Genomic DNA, 27,121 nt, shown 5'->3' on the forward strand with positions numbered 1-27,121 from the left:
ATGTCTCTCCCCTCCCACCCAGAGAAGCTGGAACTTCCCCAGAACAGAATGATTACAGGGTCCTAACAGGATAGATATGGTCAGTCTGTAGGCTGATCAGATCATGCTACAATGTAGTTCTTTTTCCTGATTCATCCCAAAGAGGATCTCGTACTCTAAAGTCAGATTAAAAACATACATGGGGATAAACACACACATCTCCAGCTTCTCCATTTGGAGCTACTCCCCACATGATAACCATAAAACTGTTCAAAGCATGGACATAGCAGAAAGAGAAGTGCATTGTCCATGCCATCTTGCAATTCTATGCATGTTGTCATTCATTCTGACAATGGCCCTTTCTACACCTAAGGATTATCCCAGGAAAATGGTGGGATCATCCTTGCCTGTTCCTGGGATCCCCTGTGTGTCATTTGCATACACAGGGATGATCCTGGGACAATCCCTGGAAAAAAGACAGGTGTAGAAACGGCCAATGACTCAAGTTCAAATATAACCCTGGAATGGTGCTGCGAGAACAAGGCTTCCATGAGCCTTGGACTCATGAATACCCTCCTCTTCTTCTTTCCTTAACCAGCAGGCTGCAATTTATTTCCTTCCATGGTTTCTTCTTACAAATGAACAAGGAATCGGCGGTCTGTACTTCCCCTGTGAGGATTGGATTGTAAACTAGGGTTTGATCCTAGCATGTAATCGTGGTTTGCAGGGCAACCATAAACCAGATTTCTGGTTTGGATGTGACAGCAAGATGAGGCTTGCCATAAACTGGAAGGGAGTATATCTCAGCACATGAAGGGAGGGAGGAGGAGTGCACTACCCTGAGGCTCCTTCCAGTCCCCTTCACAGTGCACTAAACTATGGTTTGGTGTTCCTTATGAACCAAGCCAATGTGTTTGTAACTATCATTAGAAACTGTGAAAATGCTCCAATAGTGGTAAATTATAACGTGTATATTAGGGTCTCAGATTACACCTTATTCAGCAAAAAAAATATTCCATGTCTACTGGACGCTATAATGGGCTTGTTCAGACAACGTGCTAAGCCATGGTTAGGCCGCTAACCCTTTTGCAGCAAGTGGTTAGTGAGCATGTTTAAACTGTGGTTATGTAGCCATCATGCTTAGGAATAGTTCCCACGACATCCTAAGCTGTAATGTTTAGCTCAAAATGCTTAACCATCATGGTTTAGCATGTTGACTGAACACGGCCAATGTCTCTTTGATAAGGGTTTGTCTAAGTCAGCTAATTGCTGGAAATGTAACACAGCTAATGCTTCTTTTAACCATGTGTTTTGGCAATGCCCAATGTTGCCTCTCTGAGGGTTAAGATTACTATACAGATAAACCTTGTATTGGAATGCTCTTTAAAATTTCTTGATGGACATGTCCTCTTAAATGATCTACCTGCTTCCTGGAAGTTAACACATGGTCAGTGCAAATGGATTCTTCCTTTTGACAGCTAAAAAAAAAATGACATTACAACATTGGAAGGATAAACTCACACCTCCTATAATGCAATGGATTGAGGACCCAACAACACTTTCGAAATCTGAACAGGTGGTATTCTGACAGCACTTGTAAATAGATACTTATATGGATATTTGGTCTGCTTTTGTTGATTATTATGTATGCACTTATGTATGCATAAAAACTGTATTTTCATACACACACACACACACCATATGCATGCATTGAAATTGATAGATTCAAATTTATGTAGCTACAATTCTTTTATTTTTTGTTTAGTTTTGTTGGAATTTCACACATTAAAAAATCATATATATTGGCCTCTACATCCGTTCTTGCTACTTTCTAGCTTCAGAAATGAGTCCTCTTGTACTCGGTTGCATATTTTCCCCTATCACAACGTAACCGAAGTTGCCTTCTATGTGTTTCTCTGCCTTTTTCTCTTTCTGGCTTGCCTTCCCTCTCTTGATCTCAACGAACTCTTCATGCCTAAAACAGCATGACAGGTATGTCACTTATGCTACTTTTGCTACACCCACCAGCACCATTCTAGGAGATGTCACAGTCACCAACGTAACTGTGAAGAAGAACAACAGTTTCCACCAGAATCTTTTTCTCCTGTTGTAACACAGTAGTACCACGGTAGCACGATGTAGCATTGTGCTCTTGGAATCCTATGACAGGTCTGATGCTTGTTAGATGGAGGGCTCCAATCTCAAAGTCCTCTCCTAAGCTCTGCCAGCAAGAGCCAGGAAGGGCAGGAGGAACAAGGGAAGATTTTACAGCCTCCCCATCCTCCTATATTTTAGGTGCCAATTGGCCGTTTGCTGCCCACCTATGTTGCTGCTGTTGATTCTTTTCTGGGTGTTTTCTACTTTGATTTATTCCTAATTATTTATTTCTTCAATATTTTACCTTGGTTTTCCACTGTGTTGAATATGAGGAAGAAGGGTGGAGTAATATAAATGTTTCAAATAAGTAAAAATATTCTGAGGCACACTATTAAAAAAAAGCAAAAAGACTCTAACGTGATAATGTTGCTTTAAACAGGAGTATTTAACTACTTCTTTTCCCCAATTGATGCTGACGTTAAAAAAACCTACAATAAATTATGTCAATTTCTACAAATGGGTAATTAAAATGACACAAATTAGCATTATAAACAAGTTATTATTGCACTCAGCAAGTTGCTAATGTGTTTAAGTAGACACCAGTAACAGGGAATTCATAATATTTTACACATAGGCATTATTTTTAGCAAAGAAATCCACAAAATATGACTGTAAATTTAGTGGCAAACAAAAGATTAGAACAAGGAATATATTTAAACCTTTGATTAGGAAATTATATAGTTATCTCCATGTCATGTTATTGGTAAAATACATACAACACAACTGTTACATTAGGTCTAACATTCCAAGGAGAGGTTAATTAATCCCAAACAATTACAACCTAAACTCACCATTCTTCTTAGCAGCCTTTATGCTGCTGCTAACATAACTGATGACGTGTTTAGTCTTCCATTTAACTGTTCCATTTATGCCATCAGCAGAGTGTAACAAAAACGCTTTCCAAAATAAAACAGATGTAAGACAAAGGAATTAATATCATGTCAACAGATTCTCAGAAAATAAAGGCCACCAGTCAGAATATGCAATATAGAAGATTCTATCATGGACTAAAAGTACTCGTCTGCAATGCAATCCTTTACCTGATTAGCTTGGAGTAATCCCCATTGAACTCCATGGGTCTTACTTCTGAGTAGACCTGTCTAGGGTTCTGCTGTTAATCACAATCTAAAATTAAGATCTTCAACAGTCAGACACACAAATATCTAGTTTTTAAAAGTGTTCCCAACATTTTTTCCTCGATGGAGAATGTTGGAGGTGGAATATGGATAGAATTTCTAACTGTGAGCAGTATAATGGAGGAAGAGTTTAGTTGAACTATAAAGTCTTACTGGAACCGAAATGCCTGTATCTGATTTCTATATATTTTTAAGTACACTTTTACTTCTTAAATATTTCTTCAATTCACTTGCTCGGTTCCGGTCTAACTAAGGCCACAGCTAGACCTAAGTTTATCCTGGGATCATCCAGGGTTCGCCCCTGCCTGAGCACTGGATCCCCTGTGTGTCACCAAGATGACCAGGTTTGACCCCTGGACAATCCAAGGATAAATCTTAGGTCTAGCTATGGCCTAACTGTGGTTTGTTTGACTGGGAATGAGTTCCGTGACTGGGGGCTCCCTCCTTTCTTCTCTCAAGTACTTAATTCAATACTTTCTGGTTTCTCAAACCAGTTTCCCAGCTCAGATACTAAAAAAACTGGTTTAAATAAGATGCAAAATACAGGAGAGAAGGAAATTCCTCACATACAGCTTATCAAAACTTCTTTGGATCAGGATTGTTATATCTGAACTGAGTCATTAGGAAAAGGGCTAAAGATGCAATAGTATTGATATGTGGAGTCGTTCATAGTAGTGTTATTGTTCCTGGAATCTAACTATGACCCAATCGCATATCGCAACAACTAGGCTATAACAAGCCATGGGTTGTTGAGAATGAAGCTGGAGCAAGTAAGTGTGCTAGTTCTTGCCACCCAATCACTCCTGTTGCAGCTGGATGGAGCTAAAAAACCCAAGGATGCTCCATCCCTGAGTCGTTTATAGTGTTACCTGAAGCCAGAATCAGGGGGAGGAACAATCCAGATTTGTAACCCAAGAGCAAGCTATTGGTTCCACGTCTGTGTTCCTCCCCACAACAGCCACTTATTATTATTATTATTATTATTATTATTATTATTATTATTATTATTATTTTCAGACATCATGATAATTAGCTCAGCAGGAATGGGTGGCCAGCCAGAAGCCAACACACTTACTTGCTCCATTCGTTCATGACTACCCAGGGTTTAAAGAAACAGGGGTAGCCATGATGACTGAACCAGACCCATAACTATCTAAGGCTGTAGCTAGACCTAAGGTTTATCCCAGGATTGTCCTGGGGTCAAACCTGTTCTAAGTGCCACACAGGGCATCCAGCGCTCAGGCAGGGACGACCAAGGATGATCCTGTGATAAACCTTAGGTCTAGCTACGGCCCATCTGTAATGACTGAAAATACTCATGTTCAAAGGGCACTGATCAATAAAAGACTGCCCCAAGTGTCAATCAAGTGTATTTGCATAATTGGCTATATATATGTTCCAGCATTTACTTCCTTTTTCTCATTCTTTCTTGATCGTTTTATTTTCTCGGGACAGTGAATGAATATTGGATTTTACCATATGCGATACTTCAACTTGTTATTTTTAACTTGTTATATTGATTTAGGAGGCAATGTATACCATTTTTGTATTATAATAATTCTTAGGTTTCCTATCATGTAATGATTATAAACTAGGACTCTTTAAGGGAATAGGCTGGAGAACAAATAAGATGAGCCAGACAACCTTACGGTCCCAAAAAGCAGGTGGCCAACTTATGCTGGGTAACATCAGCATAATTTAAGGCACAATCCTATGTGTGTTTAGACAGAAAGAAGTCCCACAACTCCCATCATTCCCAGCCAGCAGTGCACTCCAGACAGTACTGGCTTCCAGTTTTTGAGGGCCCTTGGGCAGGACACCCTCAATGGCCCCCTCCCTCCGTGAGTCTCCCTTCTCACCGCCATTGCCACCAAGTGCTATTGCTCCTCCTTCTCATTCTCACCATTGCTACCACTTGCTTCCCTGACAGGCAGACAGCCAATGAACAAGCAGGCAGTGGCATTTACTGCTCTTTGTTCTCACCACCACTGTTGTCTGGCCCAGAATGAGAAGCACATGAACAAGCAGACTGCAGTACTGAAGAGGAGGAGCAACTTGAGGGGGCTCTTATCAATGGGCCCATGCTTGCTTGTGGGCCCTCATCAGGTGCCCAACTATCCCTACCCTTGATGCTGGCCCTTACTCTCAGCACAGACGCTGAAATGGAAAACAAACATTGTAAAAACTACAGAATGCAGTCCCTTGCTAGTCACTCCCTCAGTATCCAAGTCAACACTGCCAATTCTTACCAATCACAGAGCAACATGATGAAAACATCCCCCTCCTAGGTCAACCCAGTAACGAGGGAGACAATGTGAATATGGTAGCAGGGAAACACCCCCATAACTAGGGATGTTGGAGAAATCCATAACAGATTCAAATGAGTTTGGATTTCTATGAATTTGAACCTGCAGATTCTGTAGCAGACCTGCTTTTTCTGAGTCACATCGATTTTGCAGACTTGCAGACTTGATTTGTGTATTTGTACAAATTCACACTTGTACAATCATGTGCACTTGCGCTAATTCACACTTGCACAAATGAAGCCAGTGTGGTGTAGTGGCTAGAGTATTGGACTGGGAGTCGGGAGATCTGGGTTCTAGTCTCCACGCAGCCATGGAAACCCAATGGGTGACTTTGGGCCAGTCACAGACTCTCAGCCCAACCTACCGCACAGGGTTGTTGTTGTGAGGATAAAATGGAGAGGAGGAGGATTATGTATGCCGCATTGGGTTCCATGGAGGAAAAAAGGTGGGATATAAATGCAATAAATAAATAAATAAATAAATAAATAAATAAAATTCTCATACATTCATAAAAATTCCTGACAACCCGCAAAGCACAGACGGAATGGACTGAATAAAATCCATACATTCCTACTCATAACTGGCATCCAGTCAGAGCACATGCAGAAAAACTCACAGTCTGCCAGACACAGAGACACCACATTGTGCTCTACTGCATGAGCTGCTATAACTCACACAGCAAGAACCCAGCAAATAAAAGCCTTCAGGAATCCCTAAACACAGTGGTTTGAAGCCCCGATACCATACCACACACACAGACAATCCATAGTCACACTTGTGGCAGCAGGACACAATGGATGGGCACAGCACCCAAATAGCTCCCCTGGGATTCAAGGTCCACGGCGGGGGGGGGGGGTGGAGGGTTAGAATCAGGAGCTTGCTGCCAGGCAGAGAAATAAAGAAATGAAGCCACAAGTGCACTCTCATAGGAACAGCCCCCATTAGTTCACTGTGCAGATTGCAGGGTTGGAGGACAAATGTCAGTTCAAGCCTCACTAGTGGGAACAGTAGGGGCAAGGTGAAATTTTGCTTGCCCGGCCACCAACTCATTAAGTCAGAGGCAAAAGAGAGGATGCTGGGAGAACAAGAACCCACAGCTTCTCCCCATTTATTCAGCTACATGAGCAGACAGGAAACATACACATCCAGCCCTATTAAACAGGCCACATACCCAACCACATAACCAGCCCCTTGAAAATAGAGCTCTAGTCCTGTGGAACAGCACAGGTCTCACATGTCAGAGGCCCCATGCTCAAGCTCTGGATATTATTTATTTCGCAGTGGCAGTATCGTAGCCAATGAGGTTAATCTGAGGCGCGATTATTGCTAATTGAAACTACTACATGAATGTATATGCTGCTTTCTAGAGAAATCTCAAAGCAATTAACAGGAATAATAAAAACATAGCACATATAACAATAATAACAATAAAATAATTGCTGGCCAATTCTAACCATACCAGCTGGGTCACCCCAGTGTTGTGACAACTCCACACGTGCATATCTACGAAACCGTCATGCCAGCCAATTAGGAGTGCTGAATGGGCAAAGACTTGATTAGCTAGTTACAGATGTGATCCATCAACCATCTCATTTAACTCCACCTCCCCACTTCCATGCCAATTGATTATCTCATTCGCAGAGTTGCCTGTGCCCTGCCAGAAACTTTCCACTGTGCTGGATGTCAAGTGGGCACAGAGTGCAGCTGTTGCAAACACTGGGCCTTGTTACCAGAGAAGCCCCTAGGCTTCCTCCCAGTCAATCTCATTTTGAAGCCAGGTGAGATGAGCAAAAATGGGGGGGGGGGAGTGCTGCTCTGGAAATTTACCGAAAACCCCCAACCCACCTCCTTTGACAAAGAAACAAACAACTGCAATGAATTGAAAGCTTTTATTAAACTGCATCAGAAATGAGGTGGGTTCAGAAAGAAAGACACATGGATGCATGCCAGCCCGTGCTTTTGAAAGCTGCATGATAGACAGCAGAGTAGCTGCCTGTCATGCTGTTGGTGTCTGTCATGCTGTTGGTGCTGGTCATGGCTTCACCTGTTATATATCTGTCTGCCAAGGTCAAGTTACAAAGACACAGGAACCCATTGGAACTAGAAGGCTGGTAACCCCGGAGAATAACAGTTGGAATCACACTGGTCACGGCTGCTGATCTTGCTATAGGACCGACTTGTGGTCTATATGACATGGGAAGTGGGGAACATTTTGTCATTTGCACCTGTTGAAGCACTGCCTGTGGAAAACCAGGAGAAACACAGAGAGAATAATGAGCAATGGTTAACAGCACATGTAGTCTCAGGACCTGTTTGTGAAGATACTGAGTAGCTTCAAGTACGGACACCCAGATGCTCATCTAGTGCCACTGTCTCAGGAAGAAAATGTTGGGGAGACAATACCTACCCCTTCCTTTAGGAAGTTGCAATGGACCTTGTTCTGTTTCTTGTAGACAGGCTGTGAACTTTCAAGACAAAACGGGCCATGACTGTATTGTCTGCTGTAGTGATGACTGAAGAAGAGCGCCTGACATTCACCACAGAGCTTACCTGCATTAGGGATGGGTGATAATTTCAGTTCAGTTCCATTTTGATGAGAATCTATCAAAATTTGCAAAGTTCTCCATATTCAAGATAAAAAGAACTTGAAATTTTCTTTAAAAAACTGAACGTTGGAGAAACCAAAACTGACGTAATTATACACTGATTTCAAGGGCTTTGAGTGCTTTGCTCTTAAAAGTCTAGATTTGAATTCCTGTGTATTCAATTATGTTAGTGCTTAATTAGGGTTGCCACCTCTTTTTATCTGACAGGCTCATCCATTTTAATAGCAATATAACAGGCAGATGTCTCATGGTCCTCTCCATGCTAGGAATAGCAGTAACTATTGAATTTGACAGATGCAAATAGGGTAGAATTTCAGTTTAGCTAATTTTTGATTATATATATATATATATATATATATATATATATATATATATATATACCCAAATTCGCAATGTTAAAAATATTGAATGCCAGAAAAAGCAAAACTTGTACTTTCAGCCATCCTTAACTTGCGTATAGGGATTCATGGCCATCCCTTTCTGCAAAGTTCGTGTTTAGCCTTGTGCCTCCTGCATGGGAGACTCTGCTACTAGCTGCTGAGGATGATTTCACCAATGCAGTTTAGCTAACACACTGCTTATATAATAGTGCAAGGCAGGGAAGAGTCATGGGGCTCATTTGCAGCAGTTATACTTCTAACCATAGATTCCCCCTTCCCTTGCTTACCTGTGATGGGTACTTTGTCCTTGCATCCCTAGTTGTAAGAGTCAAATAGGTGTTGCTGTTGGGTGTTTGTGTTTGGAATCCTGAGGCAAGAATACCTGTAGGGGTTCTGAGAAAACAAGTTTTAGCAATGTGTTCTTCTTCTATGCATCCTGAGCTAGCCTGTCTGTGCAAAGTGTCCTTAACCTATGAAAAAATGCCCTTTCTCTATAGTGCCTATTGTTAAACTTATGGCTTATCTCCCTTATGTTCTGTCAGTGTGGGAGGACATAGGGACGGTGGGGTTTTTGCATGCTATTGAGATCAATGGAGAGTTATGACCTCCACTTCCACTTTTGCTGGCATAAGATTACAGCAGTTTAGGGGACCAAAGCAGGATCTGAGAAAGTTTAGGATTTGGCATATGTGTGCTCTTATCCCAACACTTCCCTGTTTTAGCCCCTGCACCAACACAGTCCTTCCATTGAGCTCCATCACACCGGGGGAAACACACTCCCTACCGTCGCTTCTCCACCCATGTTTTCGTTCCTCAGTTACTTCCTCTTTCAAAAGAGGAAGTACCCAACGAGGACGAGGACCATTCAGTCAGCTGTTCTAATCGTGCTGCTTCTCCTGCACACAGCAGGAGAGAGCAGCAATTCCGTGTTTAAAAATACATCGGACTTCATAGAGAGTTTTTTTGTTGCGCAAGGAAGGCAAGAAGGGGCGGAAGACGCGCGGGAGGCAGACGATGCCATGTGAGGGGCCTGAGCAAACTCCTTGAGTGTCCAGTAATAAGCGTGCAATAAAACACTTGTCGGATGGAGCTCATTATGCTGACATACCTTTTCTAGCAGAAGCATATCTCAACCTACACAAGCATAGGGGGTTTCTGCCAAATCCTAAAGGTCCCCTGGTGGCAAATCTGCAGTACAAAATTGCACCTTAAATCTATATATTAACAACCTCAGACGGCCAAGAAGGGAAGGTTGGACCAGGCAGGATATATATATATATATATATATATATATATATATATATATATATGGGCAAGCAAGCTTGTGGAATGTCCTCCCTAGAGAGGCTCACCTGGATGGTCTTTTTGGTTGCAGGTGAAGGCCTTTTTATTTTCCCAGGTTTTCAGCCCTTCAGTTTTTATTCTGTTTTAAATTAATGGTTTAATATTATGTTTCACTATATGTTTCACTGAGGGACAAAATATTAAAACAGAAAAAAATAAAATAAGGCCACAACATGATAGATATAAAGAAGGAGTTTTATTTATGGTGCCATAAGCCCCATCCAAGAGATGCCTGTGAAATTAGCACAATCCCTATCCTGATAACACCCTGAAATGAGATAGCTGAACTCAAGAATAGGGAATTACAATTTCCCAGCAATTCTAAACTACAGTTTCTGTGCTGGGAAAATGTGATTTTCCTCAATGGATCAGCAGCCTAGGAGAATGTCCTCTGGTTTTCCCATAACAACTATTTTCCAGGGAATATTTTATCACAAAATATGATAACATTCCTTCTAACAAATTATCAGTTAAAATGATAAGTTAAAATCAGTTAATTATCAGTTAAAATTATTTCAAGTCCTATACGTCTCAGCAAATAATTCAATACACAAAGTTATTTCCGAATCAGCCCCAACAATAATTATCTTCAGATCCAACCCAACCATATTCCTTCAAGTTTTATCCTGTAATTCTTACTCAAATTATACAGCATGTATAGTCCAGTACAGCAGTCAAGCAATATATTATATTTGATATTACAAACTGATATATCTTGTTTTTAAAAAGTCTCCAGTGTTTTACTAGAGTACAACTGTGCTCCATTGTCTTTTCAAACTCATGCCTAAAATAGCATATATATCATTACTGCAGTCCCACAAAAATATGTTGAAAACATAGGAGTAGGAGAGGCAGTGACAACAACCATGGAAGACAAGGAAGCGGAGCAGATCTTGGCTGAATGGACAGAAGACAATACTGAGTAGACCAGGGTAATTATAGAGATCTAGAAAGTGTGGAAGGAAAGCCTATACAATGTCTATACGTTGTAAGAATGTAATAATTTGATGTTTTCAGTTTGAAATATTGAAATATTACACAACTAGAGGTTAACTGCCCTTTCGCATATTGTGGCCACGGATGCCAGTATGACCTCAGACATCTCCCTTGATGCCCGCAGAGGCACTCAAGCTCTTCCAATTTTGTCACTTTATTCCCCCCCCCCACTTTGTGGGGGCTGAAATACCTTTAAAGCAAAGCTCTGGGCTTTGGCTGTCACCATCTTCATTTGCCCAGAATGTCTCTGGGTCCAATGTGTGCCCAGAAAGATTATTATGATATGAAGGTTGCAGGTGACTTCACTTTGCAGTGTGCCCAGCCATCCAGCAAAAGGGAAAGAAAACGGGACCACCCACCACCTAGTATACTTGTAGGGAGGGGTTTCGTGAGCAGCAGGGAGGGTTAGTGGGAAGCCAGCAGGTGGGAGTTGGGAAAGGCAGCAAGGGGGCCAGAGCAAAAACCCAGTAGCAAGTTTGGAGAACCCAGCGGGAGAGTGATGGAGAGGAGTGAGAAGCCAATTTCAGAGGCAGTCAAAAACTTTTTTGTCCCAGCAGGCTTTTGGAAATACTCTGGACCTGTGTTAATGTATTTTATTTAATTTTATTTTTTATTTGTTACTGGTTTTTTTTAAAGAAAGAAATGTTTTTAATTTTACTCTGGGTTTAAGTCTATTTTAACTTTTGTAAATTTATATTTATATGTTTTAATTGTACATGTAAACCGCCTTGAGTTCCAGTACTGGGGAAAAGGCAGGATATAAATAAATATTATTATAACAACAACAACAACAACAACAACAACAACAGGGTTGGGAAGCCAGCAGAAGGTTGAGGACCAACCTAATTTGGGGGGAGGGAGTCTGAGGGGGAGAGAAAGATGTGTACAATTTCTGTGAATGGGATGTGTGAATGGATGGGTGGTATGTCTGTACATAAGAAACAGAGTATTTGAGTGATCCAAAGTGTGTGTGTGTGTGAGAGAGATTTGTTTGCATTTATAGTGTAGGGTATTTTTTTTCAGTATTTGCACTGGGGTCGTTGTGGTGGTTGTATAGTAATTTATGTGATTGACCACATCCCCATGAAAGCCATTTGTGACTTCCTCTGGCAGCCATTTTGTGGAAATGTTCACAACACTTTCTCAAAAATCCAAATGTAACCATAGGCCCATCATAGTCACAGACACCAAGATCAGGGTATCATATGATATCAACCCAAGCATTTGGGCTGACTAGATACTTCTGATAATACAAATACGGACCATTTTCACCCTCCTTAAATCCATCACTATCTCCCTGCAAAATACTTCAGTAGGGCCAATACTGGTTTCAAGATTGACACTGGTTGTGCTACAACAAGCAGTTTTGCTGACATACGATATTATGGTACTAGTGACCTAAAACATTTTGAGTGCCTCATGACTACATTAACAGATCTATAACAGGCAGTTCCAAACTTAGTCTGTTGAATGAAGTTGATTGTCTGAAGCTTGCTTTGAAATTCTCAGCACATACTAATCAGAAAGGAATGGACTGAGGGCGGTTATATTTATGACCAATTCTGCATTTATATACCCTCATATTAAGGATAGATTCTTACGAAGATGCAATCTGTGCTAATGCAGCAGAGTAAACATAATAGTTGAATGAGTAAGGCTTATTCCGGTGTTCTAAACCTGAGTGGGGCAAATGGACAAAGAGTTTTCCAGTCCTGACCCCCTCCATGTGCCATTTGTTGCCCTCAACCCGTGAAGAACGATTGTCTGAAGAGAGCCTCCTGTATCCGTGGAGGCTCTCCATGCAAGCCAGAATGTGGACTCTTTTTTTTTAGCATACTTTCTCCAAGGATACAGGAGGCTCTCTTCAGATTAAATACAAAAATATGAGCATTCTTATTCACCTCTATTCAAGACATAATGGAGAATGGCCATAGCTGTGGTTAAGCACATGCTTCCTATATAAAATGTCCTAAGTTCTGTCCCTGGCATCTCCAGCTACTGTTTGGAAAGATTCCTGTCTGAAACCCTGGAGAGCTGCTGCCAGTCAGTGTAGAGTCAGCAATCCTACTGGTCTGATGTTCCTATGACATCCATATTACCAATGGGGAAAGCTCAACTGCATCAGGAAGTTAAAGCTTCCCTCACTCCAAGCATTCCTAACCCAGCACTCTTTTCCCCACCGATCAGCTGGACAGTGGGGAAAGTGGGCAAAAGCATTCCAGGCCACACAGAGAGAAGCCGAAGTATACTGAAGAAACAGGCTTACCTTGCCTTGTATTTCTCTCTGTCATTTGAGTACTTAACTTCGTGTATCCTTAACATTCTTTTCATATTTATGAAGGCAAGCAGTTACTTAACAACAAATACTATGCACAATATGCAATACAACTACGCAATATAAGCAGCTGCAAACATAACCAGTCTTTGGGGTCCAGGGAACAAGCAAAAAGAATGTTTCTAGCCTCCTGTTAAAACCCACCAGGTACCAGTGGGATACTTTCCCTCCAAGTGTGTTCTCTGTGTTATTAGACTTCATGATGGTTTGCTCAGGAGACTATTTGCTATGTCCTAGTTTACCCTAGCAAGCATTTAAATGTGTTCTCCTTTTTTGGTAAGTAGTATATTCAGACTTGAATTTGCCCAACACTTCCCAGCTTGTATCAACATAACCAAGGATGGAAAATGACCTGCCTCTTATTTTGAGCCCTGGGCTGACAAGACAAGCATTGCTGTTGGGTGGTCTAGTCTGCAACAGAGGGACGTGGTTTACATTAACCATCATCTGCAGCCCTTGGGTGATCTAAACACACACAACCTGGTACTGTTCAGGGAGGTGAGGGGAAAGGAGGGGAAAAACCCATTGAAATATAAACGTATCTCTCCCTTCCGAGTTTCAGTATTTCTAAACCATATCTATTTTTCTATCACATGTAACAGATGGATATCAGGAATGCCCCTGTGCTTTTCTCCATATACTTAAAAGATCAGTCTTTAAAATTCTAAATGTGATGCTCATTTTAAGTCAAATATGTATTATTCATCTAGCGTTGCTTATTTTATGCGTATCCCTCACCCCGTTCTACTCATTTCAATTATTGTTCGGGATTCCCGTTGTGCATGTTTGAAAATCGTGAACGAGAGATGCCTTTGTTTGTTTGTTTAAAGAAAAACCGCTGCAGCCAGCCAGGGAATGTGATACCTTCTTCCCCTGGCAACCGTACCATTGCTTCTTAATAAATATTATAGCCGCCTCCTTCCTTCCACCACAACCACCATCCTTTTTTCCTCTGCAAAGGTTGAGTAACAGCCCCCATGCCCACCCAGCCAGCCAGCGTGGTAACTGCCTTGGAAAGGGCGCGGGAGTCGGAGGGGGGTTGGTGTCAGCCTATTCAGGGGTTGAGGCTGCTGATGGCACCGAGAAAGCAAGAAGTTGGGCCGGGCAACAGCAGGGCAGCGATGGAGCCACGGCTTCGCCAAGGCTTGGGCTGCCGAGGGACTTCGCGGCTAGGAGGAGGGGGCTCTAGAGCAGGCCGTAGCCAGAGGATGCGCAGTCCGGGCGAGGGGGGGCGCTCCCGTCGCCCAAGCGGGGAGGGGGCTCCGCAGAGACCAACCTGTCAGCAAGAGGGTGGCGAGGGCGCCTCCGCTGCGTCTGTTCTGGGACTGGGACCAGCAGGGCACCGCTCCACAGCGCTGCATGGTTCCCTGCCGCCGCCGCCGCTGCTGTTGCTGCTGCTGCCGCCGCCGCTCCTCCTCCGCCTCCTGCTGCCGCCGCCGCTGCTGTATCCTCCGCCTGCTTCCCGCCTGACATAACCATACTCACCATCTCCAGCAGCATCCCTCCCTCTCTCCCGCCCTTCCATAGTAGGGACGCTCTCTAAGGCAGCTCGGAGGAGGGAGGGAAGAAGGGAGTGGCGTAGGTCGGCTCGTGGCGAGCCTGGCTTGGCCTCGCCTCGCCTCCTCCGTCCTCTTGAGGCGGTTTTTATTGAGGGGAGTGTAGGGTGTGGGTTTGTTTTCCCCCTGACTTCTGGAGTTGGGTGTAGCCCGCAGCAACTGCTTTCAAACACCATGCCTTCAGCACTTCAGCTTCCTTTTTGCTACATACATGCAGGTCTAGCCATAATTCTTAATTGGGGCACGGGATTTCTTATTATTGGTTGTTCAAATGGTTTAGACATGTATGGGTGTGTTGTCTGTTTATATGTTTGCATGTAAATGGCGTTTATATTATATACATTTGTATTTTTAAGATTTTAAGTCTTTGTAAACTACTCACAGAGCTTGGCTGTTGGGTGGTATAGAAGTGTAATAATTTAATTGTCTGTGTGTGTATTGAGAGAGAGAGATGATTTGTACCTTGCCCCGCCTCATAGGATTAGGGCAGGTAACAAAGATTTTAAAAATAAGAATAAAGGCCTGACAAGGAGCAGCACGTGGAATGCATATGGGTGCACGTCTGCACGCACTCACAGATCAAAATGCATAGTACTCTAAAGCCAGCCAAGTTATTTTGGCAATTTAGGCAGAAAATCCCACAAATACCCCTCACTCAATAAAAATGCAACAACTTGCTGCCCTTTCATAAAACCCAAAATCAGCTGCCTAAGACATCTGCCTCATTCTGCTTCATGGTCACATCATTAGCGTAGCAGTCATGGGCATAGGGGGAATAAGAAAATGTTAAAATTAAGAACACGTGTTACAGCAGCAGCAGATTTAATATTTTTATGGCACTTTCAAGAAACTAGTGCCTGTCTCCACTTTAAATCTCAGGCTCATCCAATAAGAAAAAAACTCCTTAAGGGTACATCAGACCTCTGAACTTCTCTTCTGCTTAGACATAGATACTGAAGATGATCCCAGTGTTGTAGACGCAGACTGGCAGCAGCTCTCTAGGGTTTCAGACAGGATTTTCCCCCTGCTCTGTCTGGAGATATCAGGATCCATCCTGGGATCTTCTGTATGCAAAGCATGGCCCCTGTGCTGTTATATTTTTGGAAAGATGCAATAATAAGAATCAATAGGGTAGGATCTACACTACTGCTTTTTAGCGGTATTGAAGTGGACTGACAACAATTGGGGCCCATGACACAGCTATACCAAGCAGGATATAACACTATGAAAGGGGTATATGGAATGTGTCATGGGCCCCAACAGTTGTCAGTGCACTTCAATACTGCTATAAAGCAGTAGTGTAGATCCTGAGCTCCATCACACCTACTTTTACCCCCCCCCCCTGAGTCCGCTGTTTCCCCCTCCATTTCCTTAGGAAATCTAGCGTTGGGCACTTTCATGTCTGTGCATTGTTGCGCTATTTCAGCTCATGTATCTTTTCACCTGTATTGCTACTGTGCCAGCGAAATCTCCCACCCCGCCCCCTACATTCTCCTTCCCCATGAAGTTATACTGCGCAAATACAATAGTACGGCAGGCTGTAACTGCACAATTACAGTAAACAACACACTATGCTTTCCCCTAAGATATTAAACAATATAAGTGAAAAGAAAATATTACAATTAGTTTTTGGAGAAGTTTGTGGTCAATGTTGGCATGGCAACAGGAAGCTGACAGTGTTCTCGTCAGGAAACTTAGACATGCCTACTCAGGAGTAAGAACCATAGCGTTGAATGGGACCAAGTCTGGGCACAGGCAGCAGCTGCCTTGCACACCTTCTTTGTGGGGTGTTCAGGCACTCTCCCTCCCCCTTCACAGTTGAGCCCCATTCTCCTCTTTTGTCAGCAGGACCACCCTTCGACACACACACACACACACACACACACACACACACACACCAAAAAATGGGATGGTCCAATATACCGCAAGGACAGCAATACATGGGACAGAGGAACAGCTTTATTGTGCATGGAGGGGGGGAAATGGACTTCCCCCCCTCCAAAATAAGACAGAAAAGGGAGGGGAACAGGCGAGATGAGCATAGGACAGTGACAACGTCATATGTGTACCGCGCTGCAAATACACATACCAGACATGGTGAGAGTGCAACCGCATATAAAATGTATAGCTTCGCTCATATCTACTCCATAGCATCATATGCACGTATGTGCACATTAGTAACTGCACTACAAAAAAAATTAAAAAAAAAATCAGGAGATAAATCGCTGTTGCTGCTGCAGTGTGATGCTCTTTGCATAGATTTGAATCTACAAAAACTCAGGTTTATATTCAATGAGGAGCAATCCCGTTGTCGTATAGACAGGGGCCTGGTGTCATGGGAAATGGAGAAACAATACAATTTTCCTCATCATTTGACAGGGCGATGCAGATGACTGGTTACCCAAGAAAATGATTACTGAGTGTATACGGCATATATGTGAGGAACTCCATGCTCAAATCTCTGCTTATCCATACAACTCAGTGGAAGATCCTGTGCTTTCCAGCAAATATAACAGAGAATTACCAGCACCCTCTTACTAAACGTCACTATTCTGAATAAACAATACAGCTTTCATAACATTCTTAGGACTTCTTTTCTTTTGTGCTGGCCAGTGCCAACTGCTGACCTTCAAAACCTCCCCACAGATTGAAGTAATTAATCATAAAGGCAGTTCCTTTCATGCTATTTCTTATGCATTGCTCCATAAGTAAGTGTTGCTGTTGCTTGTTATAGTTGCTTAAACAGTGCAGCAGTTTTAGAATAGCCCATATAAAATAAAACTTTGAGTTTTCCCTTAGAAATTGATTTTGTCAACATATTGCTATTTTATTTGGGCATGTATCAAAAGGAAACCTTTGCCATTTTCTTGACACATTTCTCAAACTGAAGAGAACAGACAAGTATCATCTTCAAAAGTTTAATTTTAATCAAAAACTTTCATTTAGTTGTGCTTTGCATTGCATATCTCTGTTTTTCTGTAGTTCTTGTTTTTGTACAGTACAAGGAACTGAATTGTGGGAAGAAGCATTACTAGCCTGAGCTTGGCATATCTCTTGGAAAATTTATCACGAGTTCAGAGAGAGAGAGTGCAGTATGTACCCAAAAATGGAAGCAATGAAAAACTCTTTTTAATTCTTGAAAAACAACTTCATAGGCAACATCAAGTTGCTGATCCAGCATTTTTGTAGCCAAACCACCATACATCTTTGTGACACTGACACAGTGGTCATCGCTTGAGCTAGCTTGAGTATTTCTATACAGTTTCTGTAGCATTTCATAAACAAAAAAATTGGCATAGATAGCACTGGCAATAGAAGAGAATCATGGTAAAAGTATAAGACATTTGGAATACTATAAGAGATATGCCTTATTTAGATACTGCAGCTCTCACTGATTGATGTCCATGGTACACCTTCCAGGAAGATGCAGATTCAAGGCAGATTTGAGCACTCTGACATTTGTGTTTTTACAAATTAAATCCAAACAGTTCCATAGTCAAGTGAACATATAAATCTCAAAATAAATCTCTTTACTATCCAGGTGCTATATGACCCATAACACCTACAAGAAACTTTGAATAGTACTGCGTATTATTTCACTTTGCCATGTGTTCTATGAAGAATTTCTCCAAATCACCATGGGCATAATGACTTGGCATAGCGAAGTCCTACCATGAAATAAAAGGACTCTGAATTCTAAGTGCCTACAAATCTCCCTCCGTATTTTCAAAAGTGCATTTACACTTGCCCAAAAGGTATTATTTCATATGGTGAAGTTTCTGAGAAGAGCTCTCATTTTAAATGTACATAGAGTTGTTCTTGCACAGTTAGGCTGTGGCCTGGTTCAGATGTAACACAAACCATGCACAAGTTAGCACAAATTTCAGGTTCCTGCACTCCCATCCCTTTCACATGCAAGGGGAGCTTCTGATCCTGGTTAGGAACAAACCACAGTTTGTTACTGTGTCCTAACAAAGTCAAATAGTGGTTTATTCAAACCACAGTTTGCTAACAAGCCAGGATATCAAACGTGGAAAAAAACCTATTTATACCTGAGAGACTGACTAAAAGCACACCAGATGGGAGAAGGCTAGTTACTTCCCTCCCTGCTGATTGCCACTGCCATATTAATAGCAGCAACTAGGCAAGTAGGAAGCAGGAGGGATGAACAGGTGTAAGAGAAGAGGAAAAGGAGAACGATGGGGCATGTGGTGGAAGGACTTGGAGCCTTCCAGGAAGATGGAAGAAGAATTGTACCCCATTGTGTCTCCAACTAGACTTGCCCATCATTAATTTAACTGAAATAATTACATATACTTCCTCAGTTTATCCCTGCTTCCATTTTCTTCTCCTTCCACTTTTATCTCCTTTGTGTTTGTTTTTAGATAAGTCCCTTGGGGCAGGGACCTACCATCCCATTCATTATTCATGAAGTGTCATGTACATAAATGATGCTATGTTATTGTTGTTAAAATAACGAGAGTTTTGACTAAAGCTGCCTGTTTGCTTTTATTTTCTGTCCTCTCAGCACTCGTAAGTTCATACATTCACTCTTGTCTGCATGGTGCAATAGCCTCCAGAGGTGAAACAACTGTAACCATAGTTTGCCGGTTCGGGTAGCTTAAAACACTGCTTCCACACCTCCTTCAGGCCATAATATCAGATTCTGTTTTGCCAGCTGATTGCAAACCATGGCTTGTAAATTCAGACACACACAACCCCCTTATTAGCTTATTAGGTGGCCTTTCACAAGCTACACAGAATAAGGCTTGAAATAACAGCATTAATAATTCTGTTGCAGATGAAATCTTGGGGTCCTTGGTGTAGTTGCTGCAGCTCCCTGACCAAACAAAATGGGCACATGATAACTAAAAGCAACTCATTGTCTTTGTACTATTTTTCAGCATCTCTTACACAGGGAACATAACTAACACTAACACTGTCTCCTCATCATCTTTACTTCTAGGATTCTACCTCTGCCCATTTGTGGGTCCCCCCCCCCCCCCCGCCGTTCTAATTTACCTCAGTAACTGCTGCTCTGGAGCCCTCTGTAGGCCAAGCACAGTAACTGAAAAATTGGTGGTGATGTGCATCATAGTATAAAAAGCAAACTGTCAAAATACTGTACAGGAGAAATATATTTAAAACTTCTAGGGATCCATAAACTGACATGGTCCTTTAAAATAACCCTTCAACCATAGGAGCTTGCATTTTAATTTAGAGCAAGGTGAATGGCAAATGTAAAAAGGTTAAGGACGAGACAGGAAAACATTAGCTTTATACACCTACAAGCAATAACAATAAAATGCTCTGATGTAAATACTGAATGTCACTCAGCTTCGGCTACTTGCTTTGTTGTTACAAAGACAGAAATGTGATTTTCAGGATTCTTCTGATTCATTTTGCAACAGCATTGCATTCTATAGAATTAACTGATATTTTAAGCCTGTACTTATGATGAGATTCTGGCCTTAGCTAGACCTAAGATTTATCCCGGGATCGTCCTGCGGTCATCCCTGTGCATCTAAATGACATACAGGATCCCAGGAGCAGGCAGGGACGATCCCAGGATGATCCCAGGATAAACCTTAGGTCTAGCTAAGGCCTTAGACATATAGGGCACAATCCCATGCATGTTTAGACAGAAAAAAGCCCTACAGCTCCCAGCATTTCCCAGTCAGCATGGCTGGGGATTGCTGGTACTTATAGGACTTTTTTTCTATCTAAACATGCACAGGATTGTGCCCTTAGAGTTCTAGATGCATTGTTTATGTTGAGTTATGATGAGAGCGGCCCTGTCTTTTTTTATTGCAAAAAGGACTGTTGGTAGTAGTAAAGGAACTATGAAGTCTAAGTATAGATATGAATATTATGGATGACATAAATTACATTATTTTTAAAGTGTTGTCTCCCTTAACATCCTACAGCCTAATGATTTCTGACAATGTTACTCTGAGACATAGACAAAGGGTGTGCTAGAAATCCAAATTATTGCACGTTCCTTTTGCCTGACTTCAGGAATTGCCTAAGCATTACAGCTGCCTGCTTCACATGTGATACCAAGAGATATCAGCCTTCAGCTTCAAAATTCAGTCTTCTACAAGACAGCTAAAAATGTATAAATATTTCAAAGTGTGTGCATATTTCACATAGCTCATAAGATTCTGCCACTCTGAGAAGTGGTATTATACACTACACCAGCATTCTTCAACTGAGAGTCCACACTGGCTGGGGATTATGGGAGCTGCAGGGTAACACATCTGGAGAGTACCAGGTTGGGGAAGGCTGCAGTGCGTGCGATATTTGCAGCCTTGGGATTCCAATCTGAATTCCTGTTACCTGCATTCATGAGCTATCATGAGGATGTAAAGGGAATGCTGTGGGTTGCTTGAAGCAAATCTCCCTTGTGCCAGACTTGGTGTGTAAGGGGTTGCATATTCAAAATGGCATCCACACCCTCCACACACACATGCTACAGCCTCATCGTAAGTTAGATAACCCATGTTATGCTGTCTTGATATACGAACAGCCCCACTTACTTCCTGCTATACACAAAGAATTCCCATGTGTCTTTCCCTTGTGTAGTGAGGGGAAGAAAGATGAGTTATCTCCACCCAACACTTATTCCTTTTTGGACCATCCTAGTTCCCACTGAAACACATCACCAGAATGTTGCCTGCTAAGCAACCATTCTTTGTCAGGTCTTCAGAGGTATTGCCTCAAGGCATCCACACCGATAGCACTACTTACAGAAACTTAAGAGTGAAGAATTTCCAGAGGTGGAAGGGATCCTGAATCTCTTTGCAATCATATTGACTGTTATATATTGTTTTTATGCTGTAGTGTTTTATCGATTGTTTTATCTTTTTTAAATTATTTTTAACATTTTTATGCTGCCTAGGGTATTTTGTATATAGGCAGGATATAAATTGAATTGATGATGATGATGATGATGATGATGATCATGGAATGTAAGAGATACCTTAAAGGTCATTCAGACCACCCCCAAAATAATAACAATCTATTTCGTGTAAGACGCTACCCACTGTTTACTTTTTATCCTCCAAGCCTGCGAGCAGGGACTGTATTTTTTGCTAATTGATTCTAAATTGTTCCAGGTACCTTTTCTGGATGAGAAGAGGGAATAAAAAATACTTTAAATCAATCAATCAATCAACGAACTGAAGAATTGATTCCACTGTCTCTATATGAGCTAACAGCCTATCACTGACACTGCTTGCTGGACACCTACAATGTTATCCTTCACTCAGACACCTGAAGGGTTCATTTTTGCCATTACGTACCCTAGTTGCAGTGCAAGATGTGAGGATCTGACCTTGCCCCTTCACACAGAACTTCTCCTCCCACAATTTCCGTTTTCTTCCCTTCTGTCAATCTACGGGACAAGGCATACAGGGCTCAAGATACCTAGGGTCTGATAGACATAAAGAGTGTCATCACACGAGGGAAAATCGCATTTGCTTACCGTCGCTTCTCTGCCTGCGTGTTTGTCCCTCATTACTTCCTCTTTTGAAAGAGGAAGTAAACGTGCACGTGGCCCATTCAGTGGGCCGTTTTGATCATGCTGCTTCTCCTGCACACAGCAAGAGATAGCAGCAACTTCTTTCTTTAAAAATAAGTCTGACTTACGGTGGGGGGGGGGGTTGTCACACAAAGAAGGCTAGAAGGGTGGGAGGCACAGGGGAGGCAGATGATGTGAGAGGGACCTGCTAAAATCTGTGATTGCCCAATAAGGAGCATGCAATAAAACGCTTGTCTAATGGAGCTCAAAACCATGGGAATCCAGTGAAGGTACTGGAGAAAGGAAAGGAAAGTATCAAACACAAGGCAATGTATGTGACAAACTCACTGTGAGTCATAAAATTCCAATATTTTACAGTATGGCCATCTTTGCATTTGCATCTTTAATTTGATTGGTTATATTTGTAAATCATTGATAATTAGGCACCTCAAACCTTGTTAACAGTGCTAAAGTAGCGGCTTGAACATGTAAAATTCCTTAGAGATTTCAGCCTTGCAGCAACTTCATTCTCACCATGATTGTTGACATTTTAGTTCTACAAATGACACTGGAGATGGTTTCCATGGAAACTGAAGATCCAGCCGTACGCATTCTCAAAACAGCAAATAAGAATATCTGTTCCGTACTACTGATCAAATATTGAATGTCACCCATGTTTACTAGAAAGCCCTGTAGTATAAAGAGCCTTTAGGAAAGGGGTTGAAAGAGGACCACTGCTTCCATATTATATATATTAATAGCCAATTCATTATCTGAGTGCCAGTTCTTATGTGGTCAAAACACTACCATTCATACACAAGAGGGAGGTATCAGGAGGCTTGAGGAAATTCCAAGCTTTGCAGAAGTACAAAAAAAGGAAGCAGGTACTCTAGGGATTAGGGGAAACAAAAAATAGTAGAATGAGGATTGAACATGTTGAGTGGCCATAGAACCTTGAGGGTGCAATCCTATGCATGTTTAGACAGCATGCATAGGATTGCATACTGTTTGTCTGTAGAAGGTTGGGGGCAGAAAATGGGGGGATGGAATGGAATATCCTGGAAACAGGCATGGCTACTTGACGGGAACAGTGCACTCCATATTGCAACATTTTGTTGAAGGTCTCGTTGAGATCTGAACATTTTGTTGAAGGTCTCATTTGTTACACCTGAAGATGCATATAAAGATGAAAGACCTTGACCTGGACGTTCCTTTAGGGTATCAGAATTCTCTATTCCTGCATGGAAGGGCTTCCCCACTCACTTCAATGAAAGAGCAACTCTGTATGTGCAAAGGGATGTGCAGAAATGTCTCCGCCATAAGAAAAAGTACTATTATGAATATACTGTTATAATGTCAATGAACTGAGATCTGAACTCTACCCAAAGAGCTTCTCCTTTCATGCTACATAACCTCTAGATGGCACTCTGCTATAGCAGAATAGCTCAAATATACAGGTTGGAAACTACTTTTTCTTTTTCTTTCAGAAATAATATCCCATTTCCCCCACTCTTAAAATAAACTTAGAAAGGGCTCTTAAAAAACAGAAGCGAAACTGGACGATCACTACATTGTCTAAAGAACCCATAAACAACTGTAAGAAAGCACGAGTGCACAATAAATGCCTTGTGTTGAAAAGTTTTAAGACATGTGGAAAAGACAGTGACTAGACAAGTGAGGACATAAGAACATGAGAAGAGCCATGCTGGATCAGACCAAAGGCCCATCTCTTCTAGCATTCTGTTCACACTGTGGCCAGCCAGCTGACAATGGGAAACCCACAAGCAGAGCATGAGTGCAACAGCACCCTGCCACCCATATTCCCCAGCAACTGGTGTACATAGGTATACTGCCTCTGATAGTGGAGGTAGCACATAGCCAGCAGGACTAGTAGCCATTGATAGCCTTCTCCTCCAGTGATTTATCTAACCTCCTTTTAAAGCCAACCAAATTGGTGGCCATCACCACATCTTGTGGGAGCAAATTCCATAGTTTAACTATGTGCTGTGTGAAGAAGTACATTGTTTTATTTGTCCTGAATTTCCCACTAATCAGCTTCATGGGATGAACCCAGGTTCTAGTTTTATGAGAGAGAGAGAGAGAGAGAGAGAGAGAGAGAGAGAGAGAGAGAGAGAGAGAGAGAGAGAGAATTCTCCCTATCCACATTCTCCACACAATGAATAATTTAGTACACCTCTATCACACCTCCCCTTACTCGCCTTTTTTCCAGTTAAAACAATCCCAGCTGTTTTAACCTTCCCTCATAGGGATGTTGCTCCAGCCCCTTGATCCTTTTAGTTGCACTTTTTCTGCACTTTTCCCACATCTACAATAACTTTTTTAAAGTACGGTGACCAGCACTGTACACAGTATTCTAAGTAATGTTGCACCAAACATTTCTGTGGACCTCACACATTCTTGCCACCTTCCATTTTGAGATGTGAAATAGGAGTAGAACATCCCTACCAAAGTGATTCTATTGTATCTCCATGAAAGCCTTCATTCTATTTGCAAGAGAAAACAAGATTTTCTTAAAGAATTCTCATTCTGATGCAACTGTTGATGTCATAATAAGGAGTTCAGAGAGCTACTTTTTTTTTTTTTTACATTGCTCCACAATAAGTAATGACATCTACTCATGCAGAGGGGAGAAAAACAATCTAGGATCTTCAGCAGTAAGTATTAGAGAGAAAATATGTTTTCATTTTGCACTTCTTTATTATATTTTGAGTGCTGCTCTTTTGATGTGCAGTATTTTATTTCATTGACATTATAACAACATATTTATACTTAGAAAACTGGTAATGTTTATATAAGGCAAGACCACAGATACCATGATCAGTTGATTTATTCATGCTTTCTGGCACACACACAATTTTGAAGGGTAGGATAAACATCAAATATTTAATTAGGTTGGATACAACCTAAGTCAGTCGCATTTAGATCCCCGTGAATCCAATGGGGCTTGACTTAGTCATGGGTAGCTTTTCAGATTGGTTTCAATAGGACCAAGGTGCAACTCACTTAGGTTAGAGCAAACCCAATGTATTCAAGTAGGATGACACCAAAATAAATGGGATAAAATGTTCCTTCAGATATAGCTTTCTGACATGCAAGGATCATTTTGCAGGGTAATAAAAAGAGCTTTTGATGAATGAATATTGCTGAAATATGAAAATAATTCATTTTCAACCATTAAGGAGTGAACATTTAAAATCTATAAAAACTATTGACAGCGGGTGACAGAATCATACTCATGATGCATTTGGGTCTGATGTGTATTATTATATATGTGACACACTATTTGAAATTTTACCTGGATACAGGGATTATACCTGTAATCACATACACATTTATCTGGGAGTAAGTCCCATTGAACTCAGTAACAGCTACTTCTGAGTAGACATCCATAGGATTGCATCACCTATAAGTCACTCCACATTTTGTAGAATGGATTGTGCATTTATGACTCTGTACATGCAAATATGTATGAGAATGAGCCAAGGAAACCTGGTATCTCTAAGTCATTATAGTCAAACCCAAGAGAGTTTTTGCTAGTTTTGTTAACTGCATACCTTATCACTGACAGCAGATTCGGTATGAGATGACTCCATCAGAGGGATGCCAGAGGGTGTTATCAACAAGAATTATAACATTTGTGCAATCTCTACTCTCTCTCTCTCTCTCTCTCTCTCTCTCTCTCTCTCTCTCTCTCTCTCTCCAATGCACATTTTTCCAGCCTTAAAATCACTGGTTACTGAGATAGCTTAACGATAAATAGATTAATAACATCATTTTTAAAAAATCAGAGACAGTTATTTCAAACACTCCTGGCAAACTACAAGATGATGGAGAATAGTGAAGAAGGTACTTCATCACAAGACGCTCAGTTTCTAACAAACTCTAACAGTACGCAGACCTTATTAATTCTGAGAGAATATCTCTGTTCTCCTCCCTTCTCCTTTGACAGAATAGCTTCTGCCCCAGCTGGTTAAAAACAATAGTGTAGGTCATGGCTAGCATAACAAGCAACTGTATTATGTCAAGCTTCCCTCAAGCCACTGGAAGTCAGTAAGGACACAGTCCTAAGTATGTTTAGACAGAAAAAAGTCCTACATCTCCCAGCATGCCACAGCTAGAATGGGTGGCTTTTGTCATACCTCTGAGATCTCACAGTCTTCTGCAGACATAGTGGGTTCGACTAACAGAACAATCTTAAGAGGTTCATCAGACAAGCATTTTATCACACACTCACTACTGCCCATTTACGGATGTGCACACATCCTTTAGATAATGATGTCCGCCTCCTGTGCACCTCCCGATTGTTTTTCCATCGCAAAATAGACCCCCCAAAATCTGACTTTTGAAAAAACAGAATGTGCTGCTATCTCCTGCTGTGTGCAGGAGAAGTAGCACGATCAAAACAGCCCACTGAAAGGGCTATGTGCAAGATGTTTACTTCCTCTTTCAAAGGAGGAAGTAATGAGGGACAAACATGCGTTCTTCCTCCATGTGAAAATGTAAGGTCTGTCGAAAGCAAAATGAAAAAGGAGGAATGGGAGGCTGTTTTCTTGGAAACAAAGAAATAACACCTACTTGCGACCTTAACCTAGTTGGATTCAAGCTGAGTTATCGCAGTGCGTTGCAATACACATTCAAATGCACCGCTTTCTGCATTCAAATGTACTGTTCACCCTACAACATTTGGTTTCTTTTGTCCTCTATTTTCATAACGATTATTCAAAGTGTTGGTATATTGTGCTGCTGCCAAAAGCGTGGGAGAGGGACATTTAGGAAATCTACA

At 41.6% G+C, this 27,121-nt stretch overlaps 1 protein-coding gene and 1 non-coding gene across 4 annotated transcripts in view; one reads left to right on the forward strand and one right to left on the reverse strand.

Moving 5' to 3' along the window:
* The window catches only part of SGCE (sarcoglycan epsilon), a 41,902-nt gene extending 27,295 nt beyond the window's left edge, over positions 1-14,607 (reverse strand). For all 3 annotated transcript variants that reach the window (XM_063123177.1, XM_063123170.1, XM_063123162.1), the window contains exon 1: positions 14,516-14,607. In XM_063123177.1, coding sequence (XP_062979247.1) covers positions 14,516-14,600 — 85 coding nt within the window. In that variant the 5' untranslated portion in view covers positions 14,601-14,607. The remainder of the gene's footprint in view (positions 1-14,515) is intronic.
* LOC134413464 (U4 spliceosomal RNA) lies at positions 6,848-6,984 on the forward strand. The gene has a single exon (XR_010026477.1). It is a non-coding gene; the product is annotated as a U4 spliceosomal RNA (small nuclear RNA).
* Positions 14,608-27,121: the final 12,514 nt, after the last annotated feature.

The sequence above is a fragment of the Elgaria multicarinata genome, chromosome 1, assembly GCF_023053635.1.
Source record: "Elgaria multicarinata webbii isolate HBS135686 ecotype San Diego chromosome 1, rElgMul1.1.pri, whole genome shotgun sequence".
Classification (NCBI taxonomy): Eukaryota; Metazoa; Chordata; class Lepidosauria; order Squamata; family Anguidae; genus Elgaria; species Elgaria multicarinata.